This window comes from Brassica oleracea, chromosome C6 (genome assembly GCF_000695525.1).
Source record: "Brassica oleracea var. oleracea cultivar TO1000 chromosome C6, BOL, whole genome shotgun sequence".
In the NCBI taxonomy this organism is placed as follows: domain Eukaryota; kingdom Viridiplantae; phylum Streptophyta; class Magnoliopsida; order Brassicales; family Brassicaceae; genus Brassica; species Brassica oleracea.
In genome coordinates, this window is record NC_027753.1 from 1,362,827 (window position 1) to 1,384,623 (window position 21,797).

General features: G+C 38.2%; 2 protein-coding genes and 1 long non-coding RNA gene across 3 annotated transcripts; 2 read left to right on the forward strand and 1 right to left on the reverse strand.

Annotated features, from left to right (window-relative positions):
- The first annotated feature begins 5,537 nt into the window (after positions 1-5,537).
- On the forward strand, positions 5,538-7,301 carry LOC106301053. The gene is made up of 3 exons (XM_013737357.1): positions 5,538-6,156; positions 6,232-6,417; positions 6,679-7,301. The coding sequence occupies exons 1-3, from the start codon at positions 5,674-5,676 to the stop codon at positions 7,033-7,035; spliced, it is 1,026 nt and encodes a 341-aa protein (XP_013592811.1). The 5' UTR covers positions 5,538-5,673; the 3' UTR covers positions 7,036-7,301.
- Positions 7,212-8,924, reverse strand: LOC106301054. The gene is made up of 2 exons (XR_001262149.1): positions 7,747-8,924; positions 7,212-7,634 (listed from the first exon to the last, which is right to left on the reverse strand). It is a non-coding gene; the product is annotated as an uncharacterized LOC106301054 (long non-coding RNA).
- Positions 8,925-17,081: 8,157 nt separating this feature from the next.
- On the forward strand, positions 17,082-18,450 carry LOC106298349 (probable BOI-related E3 ubiquitin-protein ligase 2). The gene is made up of 4 exons (XM_013734456.1): positions 17,082-17,200; positions 17,291-17,370; positions 17,446-17,720; positions 17,875-18,450. Exons 1-4 carry the CDS (start codon positions 17,148-17,150, stop codon positions 18,358-18,360), a joined length of 894 nt encoding a protein of 297 aa, XP_013589910.1. The 5' UTR covers positions 17,082-17,147; the 3' UTR covers positions 18,361-18,450.
- Positions 18,451-21,797: the final 3,347 nt, after the last annotated feature.

Sequence of the window (21,797 nt, forward strand, 5' to 3'; positions counted from 1 at the left end):
TTAGAATCAAAATCTTGGGTTTTTTTAGCTCATTGTGGAGAGAAAGTGAGAGATATGTTGTGTTTAGTTCACAAGAATGGAAAAAGAAGAAGGGTAAATCGATTTTGGGAGCATTAAGAGCTTCAAATTGGTTGTTCATGGTGGTTGTGGTATTGATGACAATGGCAATCTTGTAATTACTTGAAGATGATGAGGGTGAGAGAGTAAAAATGTCATTTTCGAAAAAAAAAAGAAAAAAAAAATTGATGGCATTTTCGTAAATTATATAAACTTGTGGGGTGAATAGGGCAAAACCAATTTTAAAAAAAAATAAGGTTAGTTTTGTGTTTGACTTTAAGTTATAGGTCAATTCTGCAAAAAGCCATCTTTTCTTCTTATGTGTCGCGTCGTTAATGTACTACCAATTTTTTATTTTGTATTCTACTTTAAAAAAAATCTTAAACGTTTTGAATAATATTTATGAAGTTCTTGAAAATGAATTTGTTAATAATGTTGAACTGAGTATAAATTTGCATGTGTTATTTACGTTATTTATCAAAAAAACAATATCGTACATAGTTAATCGAAAATATTTTTCTGACATTTATATATTTAAGGATTGTTCCTTGTTGTTCAATATATTTGTTCCGGATCAGACATATCCTAAGGGCACAAAATACCTTGGCGGATAAGCTTATACGCGGTGCGAGGAGTTCTCCTTCAGTTTTGCTTTATGTCGATTCAGTCCCACCGGTTTGGCTTGCTAGACCGGTTGGAGTTTCTATTTAGTTTTTAGTTGATGTTGTCAAAAAAAAAGCATATTTGTTAATTTATGATAAATCAAATGTAACTATATAATTAATGTGAGAAATTAGATCACAAATATGTAGATTTTGGTTATAACATTAAATTTGGAAGTGTAGAACTACATATTACCTTAGAAAGTTAATACAATATTTTAAGCAAAAAAAAGAAGAAGTTAATACTCTCTATGTTTTATATTAAGTGTCATTTTAACATTTTTTTATTACAAAAAAAATGTCATTTTAGAATTTCAATACAACTTTCAGTTTAGTATTAATTACAAATGCATTGATTTTATAAATAATTCTATTTGTCTAAAATACTTTTGGTTGAATAGGTGTAACTAATAAGAACTTAAATGCATTTCAATTATTTTCTTAGTTTATATGAAAAATGTCAATGACATTCTTTATGAAACGGATGGAGTATAAAACATACATTAAACTCTGACGTTTTGGTTGATAAATCATTGTTTATCTTTTTGTGTATTTTATCTCTCAGTTAATATAAAATGTGATATATTCAAATATTTTTATAGATTACTAAAATCATTTTCAATATATTTTCATAGATTTCTAGATTATTTGATCTCCATCATTTTGTGCCTTTTTTTATGCGTACACATTGTTGAAAAAAATGTTTTGTTATTTGTATGTTACTTATTAAAATTGTTTTTTACTAAACACATATTTATCTAGATATAAGATAATTTTATTTGTTTGTATTGATTGATATTTAGATTTAGAAAAGAAATCTAAGATATTAATTTGACATAATTGCTTTAATCTTTTATTAATATACATAACATATTATTTTTATGATTTTATTGGTTAGGTTTTGCCTATGTGGCATATACCAGAGAAACTAAATCAACTCCTAGTATATATAAGATTTTATCTTCACTACCCATTGGTTTTATTATTTTATTTATTTTTAATAATATTACTTTGATACTTTTATTATTATTTCCTTGCTTATTTCACGTAGTTTTAATATTTTAATTTGAATAGTCTTTTTATAAAAATGAATAACAGTTTATTATTAAAATAAATATATGTATTATTTTAATTGATTGAAATTGTCCACTTAATTATTTCATTTTATAGAATTTATGTATAAATATATATGTCTTACTTTTTTTAATTTAGATATATTTTGTTATGCTAATCTTTATTATTTCACTTTTTGTTTTGTTTTCTACTCAATTGTTTTTAGTATTCTAATCAGATGACCTGATCTATTTTTTATTTCTAAGGATTGAATTTTTGGGAATTTTTAGAATTACAAAATCATGTTTTATAATAAAATTAGTGGGTTTTTTTTTTGTGAGAGTAGGAAAAATAATATTTGAAAATGGAAAGAAAAGGAAAGATCGTAGGTAAAGCCTAGGAGTTATCAATATAAAACTTTAACAATTCTAAGTCAAAATAAGTTACACAGATTAAATACATACCATACGACACTGCCAACAAATTAGAAGTAGATGAAAGTTGACCGTTTTCATATTTAAAGAATCAATAAATCCAAGTATTAATGATATTAAATTAATATACCTGACGGGTCACCGGTAAAATAGTAGTGTCGAGCTCGTCAATGACCACTAATATTCTGACTGAAACTGAATCAACATGAAGTAGTGTAGCTTCCTGATCTGAGTTAATGAGCTAATGTACATTCCATTCTTTTGATATGGACCTGCAGACACCTTGTTCTACAAAACCTGTCCAAACTCCGAAAGCAGCCGACTCTTCGCTCTGCTAGTTAGCAAGGATCTTGCTTCTTTTTCCATTGATGGCAAAATAAAATTATGAAGTGCATCATCCTGTATTGCTCATTCCAGAGTTGAGCATACTTACTGTACCAACACTTGGATAGTGTTCACTGCGTTCACTAATTAGCCTATTCATGCAATTTTCAGACAGATTGAAGGTGACTTGAAGACGTTTCTTCTCTTCTGCTTTCTGGATGAGAAGCCATTTCACACACTCAAACTTTCTAAATGGCTTTTCACGTTACCACTAAACTCCAAAAACTGATGGAAAAAGTCTATTACTCCATCACCATGTTGAACTTGTTGAAACTACTGCATTCTCCATATAAATGCAACATACCTATTTTTTGACTGATTGCTCGCAATTTATCTCAACTGCAGCCTGACAAAGAAAAATAAGAAGTATCTCAGCCTTGATGCGAGGACAGTTCTTGTAGTACTAAATCCAGCTTAACAGTCTATAATATGAATTTGTTTGCAGAGTCATACCATATGTCGTGAACCCTGAAGAACATCTTAAGGATTTTCCAACATTGCATACACGAAGTTCAATGCCTTCTCCTCTGGTGCCTCCTTTGCATCTTCAAGCTCATCAACCTTCAACTCAAGCAGCATTAGAATTGTCATCCGTACAAAATACATACCAAAAGTATAAAAGCACACTGACCAGATTTTTAGGGACAATGCAACGCCCATTTGCTCAGCACAATACCCAAATTTTGTTTGCAATCTCCCTTAGCCCCGCTTAGCTGCATATGTTGTATTGTGATTTTCTCTAAGGCCTCTTGAACTGCCCTTCATCAATACATCCTACACGGCAGGAGAATGCAAGTTGAACTTGGGATCCACATCATCAACTTTTCTTTATATTTCTGCCACTTTAAGAGACTCAATGAATTATGCAAAGAAGATATTGATTTAGGTTACGCTTAGGAACTGGTGTACAGCTCACTACCAGTTTTTTTTGCTGACATACTCCTCTAAGCACCATTTGGTGAAAAGAAACCTATGCTACAACTTGCAGCTAATGCATGAAAACATTCAGATTAAAAAAAAAGAATTAACTAAGCATAAAAATATCTTTGTATCATGGGAACTCCAATATAGATGGAAAAAGACAAAACTTGTTCATAGACTCCTAACTAAAGCAAGATTTTTTTTATGTAATATGATTCTTACTGGTTCATAGTTACAGCTATTTAAAATAATTGGTAATAAAAAAATCTCGAACCTTTTGGGACGAAACCAATTCCAAGACATCATATTATGTTCGAAGATGCTGAAAACAATTAAAAGAGGAACCATGATTTGTAAACTATATAGCCCAAAGGTGCATCTTTGAAGAATTGATCTAGAACCAAATTTTCGAAACAAAAACCCAGAAGGTTATCTCTAAATTCTAAAATAATCTATACCTTTACATTTCAAGAAATTGCGTTTGGTAGAGGGCGGATATGGTGGGATGAAGAAGTGTTAGAGGAGGAGCCTTCATATCACCACAGCAAGAACTTCAACAGCTCCAAATGTTCTAGAACTACCAACAAACAGAGATTGAGTTTGTGAACGATTTCAAAACCCATCAGCATCTTGATCCAATCAAAAATTGCAAAATATAGAATAAAGGGAAATTTTCCGGTGGCTTTAAAAGATCCCATGGCCAAAGCTTTTATATTCTTTTGTGGGGTTGTAGATTTTAGTTGGATGTAAGATTAGATGAAGAAACTTATATAGGAAGAGAAACAAAGAAGGTGAAACGAAATCACGAAGAAAACATAATTGAATGTTTTAAGAGTGGATTGATAATGGCGAATTGCATAACGTTGAAACGACGAAACGGTGAAAGCGAAGGCGAAGAGTCGGAAACGATTTGCGATGAGAGATGGGCTTGAAATGGTCCAATTCAAAGCCCACATGAATGACCCGATTGTAAGATGTATCGAATGAAGGATGAAATGACATGGCATATTGAAACATTCTGATTGGATGATTTTTTCAGCTGACGTGGGCAACTTTAGAGGGTTTGATATCCTGCTTTTAGTATTGCTAGATGATATTCATCAATAAAAATATCACTGTTATTGTTTAGCAAAAAAATGAGCAAAGTAATATAAATATTGTTTTACACATCTACTAACACCATTTCCAATCATTATAACTTCATTACAGAGTTATTCTATTTAAAAAAAAAAATTAGAAACAAAAATAAATTAATTAAATACTCTACATATATTAGAAATTTTTACTCTAAACTTTATTTTAAATTAGAAAAGAGAGTGAGATTGTAGATACTTTAACAAGTTCTATATCGATGACAAACAAATGGTTTGGTATCTCTTACTTAGATCAATTGTGCCGACCATATTTTTTCTTTTCATCTAGCAGATTATATTCCATTCAACCGAAAGACTACACACAAAGCTGGCAAAGGTACAACACCTTTCCAGAGTTATAAGCCGGCGTGGTAAACGATACCACCCAGAGCCAAGGATAAAAACACAATGATAACATCAATTAAACTAAAACAAAGGGAGTAAAGATCACTAAAACCTTCTGGATCACACAACACAACATCAAAGGTGAGAAGCAAGACGGATGGAAAAGCCAGTATAAGCGAAAAAACATTGACGCGCGATTTATTGATGTGCGAGAAAAGCTCCATAATAAGTTCCGACCAAGAACCATGAACATCTGCGACTCAAGAATAAGCTTCAACTAATGAAAGCCACGAGACAACAGTTTTCCACCCGAGTAGCCGAAGAAGAAGACGGTTGACAAACAACTACGCAAGACCGAATGCGATTGAGCAAAAGCTCCTCGATCCCTATATAAAGAGAAAATCTTACTAACAAGCAAAAAAAACAAAAAAATAAATAAATGAAAACAGTTGTGTTTTGGAGGATGGTTTTGAATTAAAAATAATGTTTTTGATGCTGATTAAATTTAGTTTGAGACATAATAAAAAGTCCACAGTTGTATAATTGCGAGCGCGTTTGGTAATATTACAAAGCCACACATTGAGTCATCGTTACATTTACTCACCTTCCCTTCCCTTTTCTCCTCCCTCGAATTTGAGTGCCCAGAGGAAGAATCTTTTGCTCTTCCCAGCTTCCAAGTCCACGATGCACGCCAAAACAGATTCCGAGGTGACGAGCATCGCGGCGTCGTCACCAGCCAGATCTCCACGTCGGCCAGTCTACTATGTCCAATCACCGTCTCGTGACTCTCACGACGGAGAGAAAACAGCGACCTCCTTCCACTCAACGCCGGTACTTAGTCCGATGGGATCTCCGCCGCATTCTCAATCATCCATGGGCCGCCACTCACGAGAATCCTCCTCAACCCGATTCTCCGGGTCTTTGAAACCCGGGTCTCGGAAAGTCAACGACGGCTCGAAGCGGAAAGGACACGGCGGAGAGAAGCAGTGGAAAGAGTGTGCGATGATCGAAGAAGAAGGGTTGTTAGGTGACGGCGAGAGAGATCGCGGTGTGCCTCGTCGGTGCTATGTCTTGGCCTTCATCGTTGGGTTCTTCATACTCTTTGGTCTCTTCTCTTTGATTCTTTACGGAGCTGCTAAACCTCAGAAACCAAAGATAACTGTCAAGGTTAGTGTTCCGATCTCAACTCTTAGATTTAAAATCTGATTCAAGAATTCGTATTCTCAGATCTGAACTTTGCAGAGTATAACATTCGAGACGCTCAAGATCCAAGCTGGTCAAGATGCTGGTGGTGTAGGAACGGACATGATCACCATGAACGCGACTCTGAGGATGTTGTATCGAAACACAGGAACTTTCTTTGGTGTGCATGTAACTTCAACTCCAGTCGATCTCAGTTTCTCTCAGATGAAAATAGGCTCCGGATCTGTAAGTCCTAATCAATGCCAGTATTAGATTTTTTTTGGGTCGGGTTCGGATGTTCTTGTCGGATTGAGAATTTTTAGGACTTGCAAGTGTTTTTAGTTCAGTTTTAGATCTGTTCGGGACAATCTGCAATAAAAATCCCAAAGTTGTTTCTTTTTTTTTAACATCCAATAAAATTTGAGATTAGCAACACATACAATTGTTTGCGCGGCCATATTAGGTTCTGATGTTTTTCTTTTTCTTTTGGCTTTGTGATATTTGCAGATTAAGAAGTTTTATCAGTCGAGGAAGAGCCAAAGAACGGTATTGGTACATGTGATTGGAGAGAGGATTCCGTTATACGGAAGTGGCGCGACATTGATACCGCCAGCGCCTCCAGCTCCACTTCCCAAACCTAAAAAGAAGAAGAAAGGAGCTCCAGTTGTTATTCCTGACCCGCCCGCACCTCCTGCACCCGTGCCCATGAAGCTCAGTTTCGTTGTTCGATCACGAGCTTACGTGTTGGGGAGGTTAGTGAAGCCCAAGTTCCTCAAGAAAATCGAGTGTGACATCAACTTCGAACACAAGAATCTCAATAAGCATATACCTATCACCAAGAATTGCACCGTCACTACCGTTTGAAGAAGAAGAATAAAAAATCATTTTTAGTGAGGAAAAAACATGTCGTATAGGGTAACCTGATTACAGCTATACGGGCAGTATTTTGGGTTGTCTGGGCAGCGCGTGAAAGGTGCCTGAAGGAAAGAACCATTGTCGGTGGCTTTAATTTACTTGAGTGGTTGGTTTTCGATACTTAATTTTTTTTTTTTATCTGTGAAGAATTTATAATTTGTAATTGTGTGGACATCGCACTGGACACGAGGTATCACATTTTATTTATTTGTTTCTCTTTCCGTTTCGATGATATGTTAATTCAATTGTTTTGATGCAATGATGACAATACTTTTTTTTTTTTTGTCATCTATATTATTACGAGGCTAAAGCCCATAAACCGACCGAAGTTATACAAATACAAAGTCCATAAATCTCGGCTAGCAACAAAACGAACATTAAACAAAGAGGCCCATAAATTCCAAACAAAATAAAGCCCAACGCAATCCATTCAACCCACATCCATGCGTTAACCTTTAGCGTGTTACCTGAATCAAGAGCACCATCGAACTTCATGACTAGAAAGTGACCGGCGTAAATTCAAATCCGCTAATCCACCGGGAACGAACCTGAAATAGGATCCCGCAGTAATAAACACATATTTAGGCAATTGTATCCGAGACAGAAGCCAACGTTTGCCAGCCAAGAAGGGACACCGTCAGAGCCAAAAGCCAGCCTTACAATGCTAAAGTAGCCACCATAAGCCAGAGTCGAAGCCCGATACACGGAAGCCAGGTCGCCGGAGAAGATAACCGGCCGTTTTAAAGAAATAAGAGTTCTTCTCACTAAAAGAACGCAAAGGACAAAAGGCAGTGAAGATGATAGGAAGACCTATGACTTCTGATGCCTCGCTTGGAAGGTTGTCTGACCAGATCCGAGAAAACTTAAGCATCCACATCTGAACCGGCTGAGTACAACCACCGCGTACCAGAAACTAGATAGGAACCGACATAAACAAACCAATCCAAACGCGACTCACCAGAAAATCACAATCTTCACGCCTCCTAAATCAGAACAAAAGACAGTAACCCACCCTCTCACGGCGCCAGCAAAGATCGTCGGACACCGGAGAGGGAAGATCTCGATCTACTTTTTTCTCTGCTTTTCTCTCTCTTACTTTTCTCGATGACAATACTTCTTATATATCAACCAAATCTTATGTTTCCTTAATCTTTACTTCAACCAAAATGTCATTAGTCTTTCTAAACAAAACTAAATAAAACTTACGTTTTTCTTTTAATATTAATCATCTCAGTAAATGGGACACCGGACACAGTTCAAGTTATAATACACGATTCTAAACTTAGAGATTCTCATACCGCTCATACCGAGACCACCTTCCTTTGGTAGGCAGACCGTTGTCCACACTACTTTAACCACTCTGGATGTGTCAATATTACATGACCAAAAGAAGGGAGGGCACATTCATTCAATTCGAACAATGCATCTTTTGGGCAGCACAAAAATTGAGATCCAAAAGCATACAAAACCAGTAATGACCAAGAAGAGCAACCGTAAACGACCAGAGAAAGATAGTGTCATGGGTGTCCACATATTAAATTTGGATCTGATGTTGTTTAATAAAGCTGCATTTTCTGATATCTTCAATTTTCTGTTCATGAGAGACAATTCTAGATAATACCATATTGGGAGAGTACAAGTAGAGCATCCGAAGCAATCAATGGCTAAGGATTCACTTTGGTTCAATCCAACAGTAAAAATCTCAGTATTTTCTCGGTTCATTTCCAACCCAGACCAAGTCGAGAAATCATCCAGACATTCAGATATTCCATGAAGTTAATCATCTAGACATTCAGCACAACAATGCGCTTCATAATCAGATCTATATTCACACAGATAAGGTCTTGCGGTTTATTGACCCTAACGTTCGTTGCACCATTACTGCCAGGGCCGGCTTATCAGTTAATGGCCTTGTGCTCAAAAACATTTCTCTCAAAATTGTTGTTATACTTTTATAAATCTAAAATTAGGACCCTAACTATGTATGTTTTTTTACAAAACAAGACCCTAGTTCCTTACAGAAAATTACTGAAAAAGGACTTGGTGCAAAAGCACTCCTATCACATGTGTAAAGCCGGTACTGTTTACTGCAGATAAAAAAACTTTAGCTCCTTATGGCCCTTCGGTTGAGATATCTCTCTCTCTTTTTCTTCCTTTCTTTATTTCCACTTTGTTTTTAATTTTTTTTTTGCTAAAGTGGATTTGCCTTAGATTACAAGTTGTAAAATCTAACATTTCATATATGTGAATATTAACCTTTTAGCAAAAGAAAAAAAGGGAACCCAAACAGTTACAAGGGTGGAAAGTAGCGACTCTATTACAACATAAAACCGACTAAGACAATAAAAACAGTATAAGCAAAGAAGAGGATGAATTCTGCGTGGGTAAAAAGATGGAGGGAGCGTGGAGCTCCCCACTCCGATGAAACAGAGGAGACCATAAGGCAAGTTCACTGAGCTTCGCGTTGCTAAGTGTCTGAACCAGCACACATATGGACGGACACACAGAAAACCTAGCGGTCTCCCATGGAAGTGTGCCGCAGCCACTAATCGCTACACTCTAAAAAAGAGTCGACTCTTAAACCTACCTTTGCCGCTACCATTTGCCTTAGCCGCTGCGGTATCACGAAGACGCACCCCTCTACAAGATCAATCCGGTCAAAAAGCGTTTGCTTAAGGTAAAGAGATCCAAGAAGAACCGCCACCCCCATAGGTTAACACACTGTCGTTGGATTCCTTCACAACAATCAAAGAAGAAACCCTATATCTCGATGAATGACTTGTAGCTTTTCGGGCAGCGCTCTGACATGGAGGACTACCGCACATTGACCTACCCGAGTTCAGTGAAAGATGTCGATAAGCCTCTATTGACAACCAAACCTTGTTTCTTCCATTAGTAAGTACATATCTGAACGAAAAAGGGGGAGGAGACCTCTAAGAAAATCTCCAGTTGGTACTCTATATTTTACTTTAAATAGAGTGTAGAGTAAATATGCTCTAATTGTACTCTATTTTTCACTTTATAATAAAGTTTACCCTATAAATATGCTCTAATTGTACTCTATTTTAAAATAAAAATAGTAAACCATTGGAGAGGATCTAACAGTGTCCATCTAACACTGTCCAGCATAGGACGTCGGAAGCCGGTGAGCCTCCTCTCGACACGGAAAGTTGAAAACGAGAGAAAGAGAAGAGAGGAGCGCGTAGGATTAAGACGTCACTCATATGCTTTTTGTTGTAAAATATTTCCTAAATACATAAACTTATTTTCCGTACTTCGAATTGGGATAATGAATGTTCTTTACACAACACCAAGAAAAATTTGTTTTTTTAAATTTGGTTTATTACGAGCAATTCATAGTTGACAATGTGATTAATAAAGGGTTAATTTGTGTAGTTAGTAATATAGCATTGATGTTGACATTATTAGATCTCTTAGCATTTTCTTATTTTTCTTCTGGTTTTGTCCTTTTTCTAAACCTGTTGACGGTAAAAGCATTTGTCACTTAAATGAAAAACAAAATAAAAGTTGTTGTTAGAGTGATTGTGTTTATAGCTTCGACAATGATGGTGATTATTGTGGTATTACATAAATAGAATAGAACATGGTAAACGCTATAGTTCATATTAATTAAAATATAAAGTAGTTTAAATATATAATACTATGTATATCCAAAATTAACAAATAGCATAAAACATAACTTTTATGGCATACAATTTAGTAATATAGTACATAATTACTAAACCTTAAATCCAAATATCAAAATATGCAAATAGAATAGTAACAAAAAAATAGCATAGTACATATTGTTCAAATTTTGAAATATCTATAATTGGAGGGGATGAGGTAAACCCTAAAAGGAAATATAAACTCTAACACAAATATCAAAATATACACATAGTATGTAATATGAAGCATTATCAAAATAAAATAGTAACAAACGAAATAGCATATTACATATTGTTCAAATTTTGAAATGTTGGAGGTAATGCTTACCCCAACGTCAACTCAAACCTTCCATAAACTAACTCAAAACATTAATCACTAAACCATAAAAGGAAATATAAACCCTAACACAAATATAAAATATGGACATAGTACATGATATGAAGTACAACTGGGAATTTATAATATAAACGAGGGCGCCTCGACCGTAATGCTGTCGTGGTCTGTAGATTTTAGAAGCGCGTATGTAGCAGTAAAAACGATATATGTAGCACATTTATGGATTTGGAGGTGGTTGTGGTGACTCAATGATGAATGTGAATATGAATGAGGTCGTAATGATTGGGAAAAATGAATATTGATTATAGAAAATATGTGGTGTCTAAGCAGACGATAAATACAAAACACAGTATGGAGTTGGTGATTGTGACATCCCCGATCGTAGATGACCGGAAATGACACGGTCGATGTTCCTCGATGGTCGATCCGAGGTTTTCAGAATACTTCCGATCACCTTAGACCAACAACCAAAGAACACCAACCCTCCTATCAGATATCACTCTAGGCCTTTCAACCCGAAAAAGCAATACCCGGTAGTTAGTTCGTCCGGACAAGGACTAATATCATATGGAACCCGTACTTTGAAAACATTCTTCATATATCGTTTAAAATCATCTTACCAAATTTCTTATAAATTAACCTCGAGGTTTTCGGTCAACAAATCTTATACATAAGAAATATCAAAATGCATTTGCAAGGATAATAAAAATACCGCTGGCTAATGTTGTTCCTTCCCGTCCTAGAGTAAGGTCTCTCGTCTACTGGTTACCTGAATCAAAAATGAGTCATGAGTAACTAGTTTACTCAGTGAGCCTAGTCCCCCATCCCAATGTATATTAATAATATCTCAAGAAATCAACTCCATTTGTATGCAGGGAAAATATATTCCATAACTAATAAAAATACATATATAAGGCTTATCATTCCATCGATGTGAATCTTATCTTAAACATCATCTCCACGACACCCGCCCTTCACTCATACTTATAATATATATATATAGACTAAACCCGGAAAACCACCAAGGCTAACCGAGCCTAGCGGAGAAATAAATATAACCATCATCTCCATTAGATATTCCAAGATCGAACATCTAACGCTGCATGCAGTTACACGGCCTCCAGGGTGCGACCCCATCATCGTGTCTTCGTGATCTTGTTCCGTATCGCAGGAACAATTCACGGTAATGCGGGAACTTTCAGGAGAGTGAGCATATAATAAGACTTCACATGATTTATACTTATATATTTAATACTATACATATGTATTAGTACTTGAGAACAAGTACTAAGGTTTGGACTAAACCTCTATGATCATTCATAAATATTTATTGTGTTTACACTAAGTAAACACCTCACCAATTCAATATTGATCAAGAAACAAAGCCTATCAATCATCTACATCAGTACGTTCAATTAAGAAATATTCATTCACTACTCATCAACCATCTATCTAGACTCACCTTTGAATCCATGAGATTGGCTATGGAAAACTAGACTCGAGCTCATGCTAAACGCTCATCACTTGCTGATAACTCCCAAAACAGAATGAGGATAAGGCATGATCCGGCTGGTAATTTCAATCTCTTCGACCAACTGAACCAAAAGCATAACAGGTGGATATAAGGTTCACCAGTCCAGTTCAAAAAGAAATCAGTATGGTTAGACTCAGCTAATATCAGTTGGGTTCGATTATGATCAGCTCCTAACAGTTTGGTTGAGGAAAAAATTACTTCAGTTTGGATTAAATCCAATCAGCTCATATCAGTTTAGCTAATGATTCCATGAGACTGATTTAATCCAAAAATAAATAAAACTGAACCATACAAAGGTGTAGCTAGACAACTGATCCAGGACAAGAAGCTTAAAAAATCAGTCCACTGATTCCAAACAAAACTGTTCTGAACTAGAAGCTAAAGCTCACCGGTTTTCTCAAGGTTTAATTGAACTTTGTTGCTATAAGCTTCAAGCTGAACACACGTCTAACCTGATCAGAACAAGATATCCATGATAGGTTCAAGATCAGAAATAGAACAGATTGTTTTGGTTACCTAACAAGAACTGAAGCTCAAGCAAAACTGATCTCGATATTACGGATAAAATCAACGGCTGAAGAACTTGGGTTATTCTAAACTCTTGGACGCCAAAACTTCAGCTCTTAACCACACCAGAACACACTGATAAAAGTCATAAGAGTGTGAGAAAGGGTTGTGCAAGCTCACTTCTCTTCTCTGATTTTTTTTCGGATTTGTTTCATTGATTTTCCTCACAGATTTTTCTCTCTTTCTCTCTGAATTTTTCTTTCTTGTTTCTGAGATAAGTGAGCTCGACCAGGAAGAGGACACGGTAATAAATGACAGGGGAAACAGCAGGAGAAGAGTCAGCAAGAAAGGACAAAAGTTTCAGATCAGTATGAGAAATGTGGTGAGCTGAATCAAACTTTCCTTCCGATGAAGTAATGTCATTTCCTTTCCATGAAGAAACTTCAAGCAGGTGTGCAACTCACATGAATTTAATGTAGCAAGCAAGCAGGAAGGTGCAAGTCACATGTTCAGGTCAGGAAGGAAGCAAGCAGCCATGCAGCACATGACATGCACATGACTCGCAAGTAGCTGAAAGTATTCAAGACCAGTTTTCGATAAAATATTTCCTGTCCATTGGTTCTCGTCCAGCTTAGATAAAAATCGACCATAATAATTAACACTTGGTCAGAACTATTAAGAGTAGGTATTTTGGCCACGAGACAATCCCATCAAAAATAATTCACCGGGTCGATTTTTATTTTTAATTCTGGTCGAACCAACTCCAAACTGGTCGAGCGGGATTTTTCTCGACCAAAATTATATCTGCTCGTGAGGGTTATTACATTCTTCCCCCCTCAAAAGAATTCGTCCCCGAATTCTGAAAACATAGCTATACACACTTTATTGAACACTGTCTCTGAAAGGAGTTCTGGATATTAGCTCTGAAATTATCTTCGTTTGCCCATATCAAAACAACTCATGGTTGATTCCTTGATTCCCCCAACCGATCCTTTCTTTTTTGGGCAGCCACTTTCAAGATAACCAAATTCTTTACTCTGCACAACTCTTGTGAACTGCGGTCTGCATACTTTTTCTAACAATCTTGTCTCTGTAGACTATCACATCTCAACATTTTCTATCTGGATTTCTCCCATAACAGCAACATGAAATTTGGAACGTTAGGTGATGTGCCATACGTGAAAGCAACATCTCCAGTCTGGTCAATGTTAACTTGATTAACTGTGCAACAATCAAACAAGAACATGCACGATCAATCACACCAACATGATTCGGACCGGGGGTGCTACTCTCAAATACACACACTCACCCATTCCAAGAATGATTTCACTTACTGTATTCTTTACACTTCTGATCTATCCGAGACCCTCATCATAATTTTCTAACTACTACTAGAACTCGGCAAGAACCACTTGGTGATATCCCTAGGGTATTGCAGTGAATCCAAGTTAACAGAATACTGAACAAGTTACTTTTAGATGTCAACCATCCTTTCAATGCCTTAACCAAATCTTCATCTTTCCTGATTATCAAACTGTATTCTACTCTGCTCCTTTTCATCTTTTACTTTTTAAACGATCAAGTTACTAGATTACACTTCTTCACCTTTTTTCTAAAAGGTTTTCAACTTGCCAGACTGATATGAGCGATGCTCAAACACTTGGTAGAGTACCATTGTACGCCAAAAGTGACGGGTCTTCTTCTTAATACTTCTTTCCTCGACATCCTAATTGAGCTCGGTAACTAGATAGCCAATCTCACTCTATATAGAAACATACCGCTCTAACGGAAGTACTAAGGAGTGGGGAAAGGCATACCACAAATTTTAACTGGCAGCCAGTACTTCCAAGAATAAGAACGGGTACTTGAATTCACTAAAGTGAATCTTACTTACAACTATGACACTACTCGGGAACTACATCTCTGTGTTGTTCCTGAATCAACCACAATATGGGCAGAAAAATTCTGTCCATAGACAAGGTCTCTTTTGACACCTTGATCACAATTCACACACACATATATATATATATATTTTCAATCATTGATAAAATTTTAAAAATGCACACAACACACAATGGGATAAGAAGCAAACCTGTGATTGGACCTTTCAGAGGGTTTTGACGGTCCAGTCAATTATAAAGTGTAAGCTCTACCTAAATAGCCTAACACTTGGATGTGGACTAACGGTAAGGAAAAACGAACAAGTTCAACAAGTGTTATCTTAGGTATAGGTAACGTAGATCGGGTAACTTCATGAGGAAGGACGATAACCTAAAATCCTAACTCTTCACAAGAACCGCCAAAGCGCGAATGATGCAAACGTTCCAGGATTTCCCACACTTTTACAATCACGACCATTCTTTCCTTGCTAGTCACAACCATAACGGCTCAAGGTCCTCGATCTTGATCCGATGAAATGTACACCAAAAATCATCCCCAGCGACTTACTTAACTCACTGCTTGAAACTGACCTTTGATCTGCACCGGTTGGAAAATAGACGGTCTGCATGACTTGGTTAACTTCTTCAGCAATAATAGCTTCTTTAATTTTCACGTCATACTCTAACATCTCCTCGATGCTTTGAAACTCCATGGTCTTTTATCTACTCCAAAATTCTTGGCTAAGTTCCCAAAGATTTTCCGTATTCTCTTTGGCTTATTCTCCAAACCATAATCGAAGAATCAAATTCACTCGACCACGTATCTCGATGCTTGTGTAGAAAATACTACTTCTTGAACTCTTGAAATCTGCCCAACTCGATATCAACTCTCTGAAGTAATTCTTGACTCTCGACCAACAACTCATCGCATTCATCTTCAAATAGCTTGCTGCCAAATCCTTCTTGTAATTCTCTGAACAACGGCCACATCAATATTCTGCTATCAGTGCTGCATCCTAAATCTGCCTCAAGCAAAGTATACCTCGAACGGTTTAGTCCTTCTTCAGTATCTTGTGGTCCAACTTCTTCTACTTTGCATCATAAGCAAGCAGCCAGGCAGCACATGACATGCACATGACTCGCAAGCAGCTGAAAGTATTCAAGACCAGTTTTCGATAAAACGTTTCCCGTCCATTGGTTCTCGTCCAACTTAGATAAAACTCGACCATAATAATTAACACTTGGTCAGAACTATTAAGAGTAGATATTTTGGCCACGAGACAGTCCCATCAAGAATAATTCACCAGGTCAATTTTTATTTTTAATTCTGGTCGAACCAACTCTGAACTGGTCGAACGAGATTTTTTTCGACCAAAATTCTACCCGCTCGTGAGGGTTATTATAGTGATGATTGTATTGTAACGGTGACAAGGTGATGGGGATAGAAGAATAGTGGTTATAGTTGATAATTGAAGAAGAAAAAAGTATTTTGATCTTTATTTTCATCATCTCGTACAATCCATTCCGTTCTGATTTTATATGTAGAAGTGGATCCAATATATTAAATCAATCATGTGTCATCAAATATTTGCTAGTACTCTTGCTCTAATGAAAATAAGAGATCATCTGTTTTTCTTGTTGACAATTTTTTTTTGGAAACATGAACTGTTCTTCCAAAGAATCTCTCCCAAACATGGTGAAGATCCCGACTTCACAAGCTACATTGGTAAAAGTTATCGACAAATAAGTCAGAAATCAATTTCTTTTAATCAGAGCAATGGGGGACAAATAGGTACCGTATGATGTGGTGTCCAGATAATTTTGAACACAATCTTGATCATTTTCTCAGATAATCGGATTAAGACACTTCTGATATAAAAAAACACACACATAAGTTGATGTTCAAAAAGATATATATACACTATACATAAGTGGTTCAAAACTGGGCTAAAGAATTGATTTAAGAATATAGATAGGACGAAAATATAATGAAACAGAAGTATGTGGCAGAAAACAAAGATATAGAGAAAAAGGAGGGAGGTAATCAGAAATAAAACTCTTAACAAGTTTCCAATTTCAGAATCCAAAAGTTCCGTCTCCTTCTCTATCGCCAGTTTAGCCAGCCATTCCATTCCATGGCTCTTCCTCGCCATTTAGATCGTCACCTACAAGAATCCAAGAATTTCAGGTAACAATCTCTTCTCTTCTCTTGTTTCTTCTTCTTCTTTGAAAAAGCCCCAATTCTGCAAAGTTTCTAACAATAAAACCCTAATTTCAGAGACTTTTGCGGCCAGATTTCTCCTGAATTAGGATTCAACAGCTCCACGAGTCTCCATGATCAATCTCAGCATCCTCCCTGTAATTTCACCTCCCTTTCTTTTTAATTTTTAGGTTTTAAAAGTATTATGTTTGGCTTACCTTTGAATTGATCAGTCCACGTTGCTGGTTTTGCACCGGTTGTGCAATTCGACGGTGGCGAGTGGAACAGCTTTGGTCGGAAGAGAGTAAAGGAAATGGACTTCCTCGAGAACAATTCTCAGATATCTTCAATTGATTTTTGGCAAGGCCGGTCTGTCTCAACCGGGTTGGGTCTCTCACTCGATAGTCCTCCTATCGGTTCTTCTGACGGCTCTGCTTTGTTGCCCCTCGATGTTGAGCGAGAGTTACAGAGGCAAGATGCAGAAATCGATCGATTTCTCAAGATTCAGGTTAGTTCGCTTCAACAAATTATATGTTATAAGGTTGGTTTAATGCTCTTATGACAGTTTGTACGAGCTTAGATCCGTTTGGTCTGTATCGGCTTAATCCATGTTATTATTGTGTAGCTTTCTAGGATGTATTGATTTGTTTTGTCTTTAACAGGGAGACCAACTACGCCATGCGGTCCTCGACAAGATCCAGAGGAGTCAATACAAAACCGTGGCCCTCATGGAGGAAAGAGTTGTCCAGAAGCTCCGTGAGAAAGACGAGGAACTCGAGATGGTAAACCGAACGAACAAGGAACTCGAGCTGCGGATTGAACAGCTGGCAATGGAAGCTGAGGCATGGCAACAACGTGCAAATTACAACGAGAACATGGTCGCTGCTCTCAACTACAATCTGGAGCGAGCTCACGGTCGACCAAGAGATAGCATTGAAGGATGTGGAGACAGCGAAGTGGATGACACGGCTTCTTGCTTCAACCGTAGAAACGGTAAGATGATGTGCAGGTTTTGTGGAGTGAGGGAGGTGTGTATGTTGTTGTTGCCATGTAAGCATATGTGTTTGTGTAAGGAGTGTGAGAGGAACCTGAGCTCTTGTCCTCTGTGTCAATCTTCCAAGTTTCTGGGGATGGAAGTATACATGTGATATGATATTTTCCGTAAACTAAAAAACTCTAATTAGCTAACGAACGCTTTTGTAATTTGTCTTTGTTTTATTATGGAGTGAATCTGTGTATAACACATAAAGAATGTCGATATTAGCTCAATACCCAAAAGTGAAAAAACAAAGCTGGTGTACAGTGTTTTTCGTGCAGAACCAAATTACCTTAGTGTACTTTATTTAAAGGGGAGTTTGAATAATGGAAATTTAGCTATGCCCTCCTGTACTTTGACATGCTTCAAACTTCCCAAATCCTTGTGCAAACAAATTCAATCGATTCTCACTCGATTCTGGTGGGACCTCAAACCAAACATCCTAAAAATGTGTTGGGTTGCTTGGGATAATCTCACACTCCCAAAGAACGCAGGAGGACTCGGGTTTAAGGAAATAGAAGTCTTTAACGATGCCTTGCTTGCAAAGATACCTTGGCGCCTTCTCCGCAACCCAAACTCTCTTCTCGGCCAAGTACTTCTAAATAAATACTGCAAATATGAGAACCTGCTTGAATGTTCAGCACCGGGGAATGCCTCTCATGGGTGGAGGGGAATCCTCGCCGGCAGAGAAATCATTAAGAGAGGAGTGGGATGGATCGTTGGAGATGGTTGCAATATAAATGTGTGGCAGGATAACTGGCTGTCCACAACAAAACAACTCTGCCCAATGGGATCAGTTCCAGAAAACCTCCAGGAGCTAAGAGTCTCGGACCTGATCTCTTCACAATCTGCTGAGTGGAACTCCCGTGCGGTCCGAACCATTCTCCCCCAGTACGAAGACAAGATCAACCTCCTGGTTCCTAGTGCGCTGGGGATGCAGGATGAGAGGGCTTGGCTACCCGAGAAGTCGGGGGAATACACTACTAAATCAGGGTATGCTCTCTCAAAACTACACGTCACTCCCCGAACCCCTGAAGATTTCAACTGGAAGCAATGCATTTGGAATGTTAAATGTTCCCCAAAGCTCAAGCATTTTTTGTGGAAGATCAAATGTAATGCTCTGTCTGTGGGTGATCTTTTTAGGAAAAGAGGCATGGAGACAGACGGTACCTACAAGCGATGTGGATATGATGAAACTGTCCTTCATGTCTTTCTCACTTGCCCTTTTGCGAAGAAAGTATTGGACCAAGCCCCTGCTTGTGGGAACCGAAATTCACACTTTCAATTTACGTTTAAATAAGGAAACTAGGAAAACCCTAATTTCCCAAAGGTCCCGGATATCTGCTAATACCACACGCCAAGCAATCAGAACACAATAATGACAACGATAAAGTATAAGAAATCGAAAAAGAGAGCAAAATAGATCTTATTCCGAATTCGCGTTTGAGCGTTACAACAAGGTAAGAGCCTGGGCTACGAGAGCTGTCGGCGAGATTCCTAGTTCTAAACCCTAAGACGGCAATAACCTAGTTGAGTCGCACCTCGAATAACAAAAACGGAAATATGCCTAAATCGCTCTAAGTGCTAAGTTCTCTCTGAAAAAGTCCCTCTCATGCCTCTCGCCTAGGACTCCTTATATACTGGCTCCTAGGTCGGTTTACGCTTTTTCCTCTTCTGCCCTTAGGCCTCCATAGCATAAAAATGGAGATATTCTATTTTTTCGATCTTCGTAATTATCTTCAAAATTTCGTATTTATCCGTGGAAACTTGACATTTATCTTTCCTTGCGAACCAAGCGTAAACCGTCATGCGGCTTACGGGCTGTTGGTTAAGAAATTATAAGTTGGGCCTCGAGTCATGTCTTAGGTCGCTTTGGGCCGTCTTCTGCCTCGAAGCGTTTATTACGGCTTCTTTCGATAGTGAACAAAATTTCCGCGGTTTGTACTGTAAAGTTTGATCGATAACTTAGAATGGCGGGGAACGTGAAATGGTTTCGCTACGGTCTTCGGGAGATAGCATCGAAGGGTAGACTAGAATGCATGGATTCGTGTCGTATCGACGTTTCGGAAGAGCTCGGTCGCTACGTAGCGACCGATCGGAACGCACGCTCGTTTGCTATGTAGCAACCGAGCGGGACGGACGCTCGGTCGCTACGTAGCTACCGAGCTTGGCTCGAGCTCAGTCGCTACGTAGGTAGCGACCGAGTGGAATGGACGCTCGGTCGCTACGTAACGACCGAGCTTTGGCTCGAGCTCGGTCACTACGTAGCGACCGAGCGGCGGTCGCTGTGTAGCGACCCTTTTCAAGCTCTTTTCTGATGTCTCGTGTTTCCTCCGCAAAGCTTTTCTTAAGGAAGAATCTATTTCGAAAAAAGTATTTGTCGAAGAAGGTTTTTTCGTTTCCTTCTTCGGGGATTCGGACGTTAACTTCGTCGTAACCGTTTTTGACCCCAACAGTTGGCCCCCAGCTCGTTAGGATCGTGGGTTTCTAGTGAGATCCCAACGTGCGGTATGGCGAGTTCGGAAGAGATTGGTGTATTTGGGCGAAGTTCATGTCCGAAAATCCGCAAGTAAATAGTAATTTCTCATGCCTATAAGAAGGGAGGTAATTTCTTCACAATCTTTACACTTACTGATTCTCATAGAGAGGTTTCTTGAAAAATTATTTTCTCTTTCTCTCTATCATTTCCTTCTTGACAAAAAATAAAAAACACGAGATGTCGAGTAAGAAGAGGAGTTCGAAAAAAGGGTCCTTGCCCGCGAATATTTCTGAAGAGCTCCGTGTGCCAAAGATGGAATTCGTTCCTCGTTCGGTACACCCAGCCGAGAACGAGGCATGGTGGTTGGCGTGTTACGTTCGATCACGTCTCCCAAAGAAAAATCATTCCCGGTAATGAACCATCACCCGGTGGAGGAAGGTGCACCAAGTAGGAGTACTAGCGAATTCCTCGAGGTCATGCGGTCGTTCTACCATATTTCGGACGCGGTGGAATTCAGGGTTCCTCGTCAAGGAGAATGCGCTAGTAGTCCCCCGGAGGGTTACTTTACTTGTTACGAAGCATTCGTAGTGCGCTGTCGTTTGTGGTTCCCGATCCCCGAAATTATCGTCCGTGTGTTGGATTGTTTCGGGGGTGGCGATAAGCCAACTGAATCCTCTTGGCATCCAGCACCTCATTGAAGTCCTGATCCTGAGCTACGAGCATGGTCTCTCCCTCACCTTCGATCACTTCGAAGCGCTTCTTCGGTTACAGATCATCAATGATACGGACACGTACATGCTTGTTCCTCGGAACTTCATGTCAGTGGTAAAGGGGTTTACTTCTAACTTCAACTCGTAGAAGAAGTTTTTCTTCTTCGTTCGTGTAGACGCCGAACGATCGTCCCTTCATCAATCCTCTTGCTCCTTTCCTGAGGACATTATTGCGGTGAGGGATCTGCTCAGGAACGGTCCTTCTTTCTGGACTTCCTTTACGCCGAAGAGAGTTCGAAAGGCGTTGAGGTTTGTGCATCCTAGTCCTGCTTTGGGCGGAGAAACAAGGAGTGATTCCGA

Coding starts and splice junctions, on each gene's coding strand:
- LOC106301053 (XM_013737357.1), top strand. CDS start 5,674: ATGCACGCCAAAACAGATTCCGAGGTGACGAGCATCGCGGCGTCGTCA. Junction 6,157..6,231: donor AACCAAAGATAACTGTCAAG/GTTAGTGTTCCG, acceptor TGAACTTTGCAG/AGTATAACATTCGAGACGCT. Junction 6,418..6,678: donor TGAAAATAGGCTCCGGATCT/GTAAGTCCTAAT, acceptor TGATATTTGCAG/ATTAAGAAGTTTTATCAGTC.
- LOC106298349 (XM_013734456.1), top strand. CDS start 17,148: ATGGCTCTTCCTCGCCATTTAGATCGTCACCTACAAGAATCCAAGAAT. Junction 17,201..17,290: donor CAAGAATCCAAGAATTTCAG/GTAACAATCTCT, acceptor CCCTAATTTCAG/AGACTTTTGCGGCCAGATTT. Junction 17,721..17,874: donor ATCGATTTCTCAAGATTCAG/GTTAGTTCGCTT, acceptor TGTCTTTAACAG/GGAGACCAACTACGCCATGC.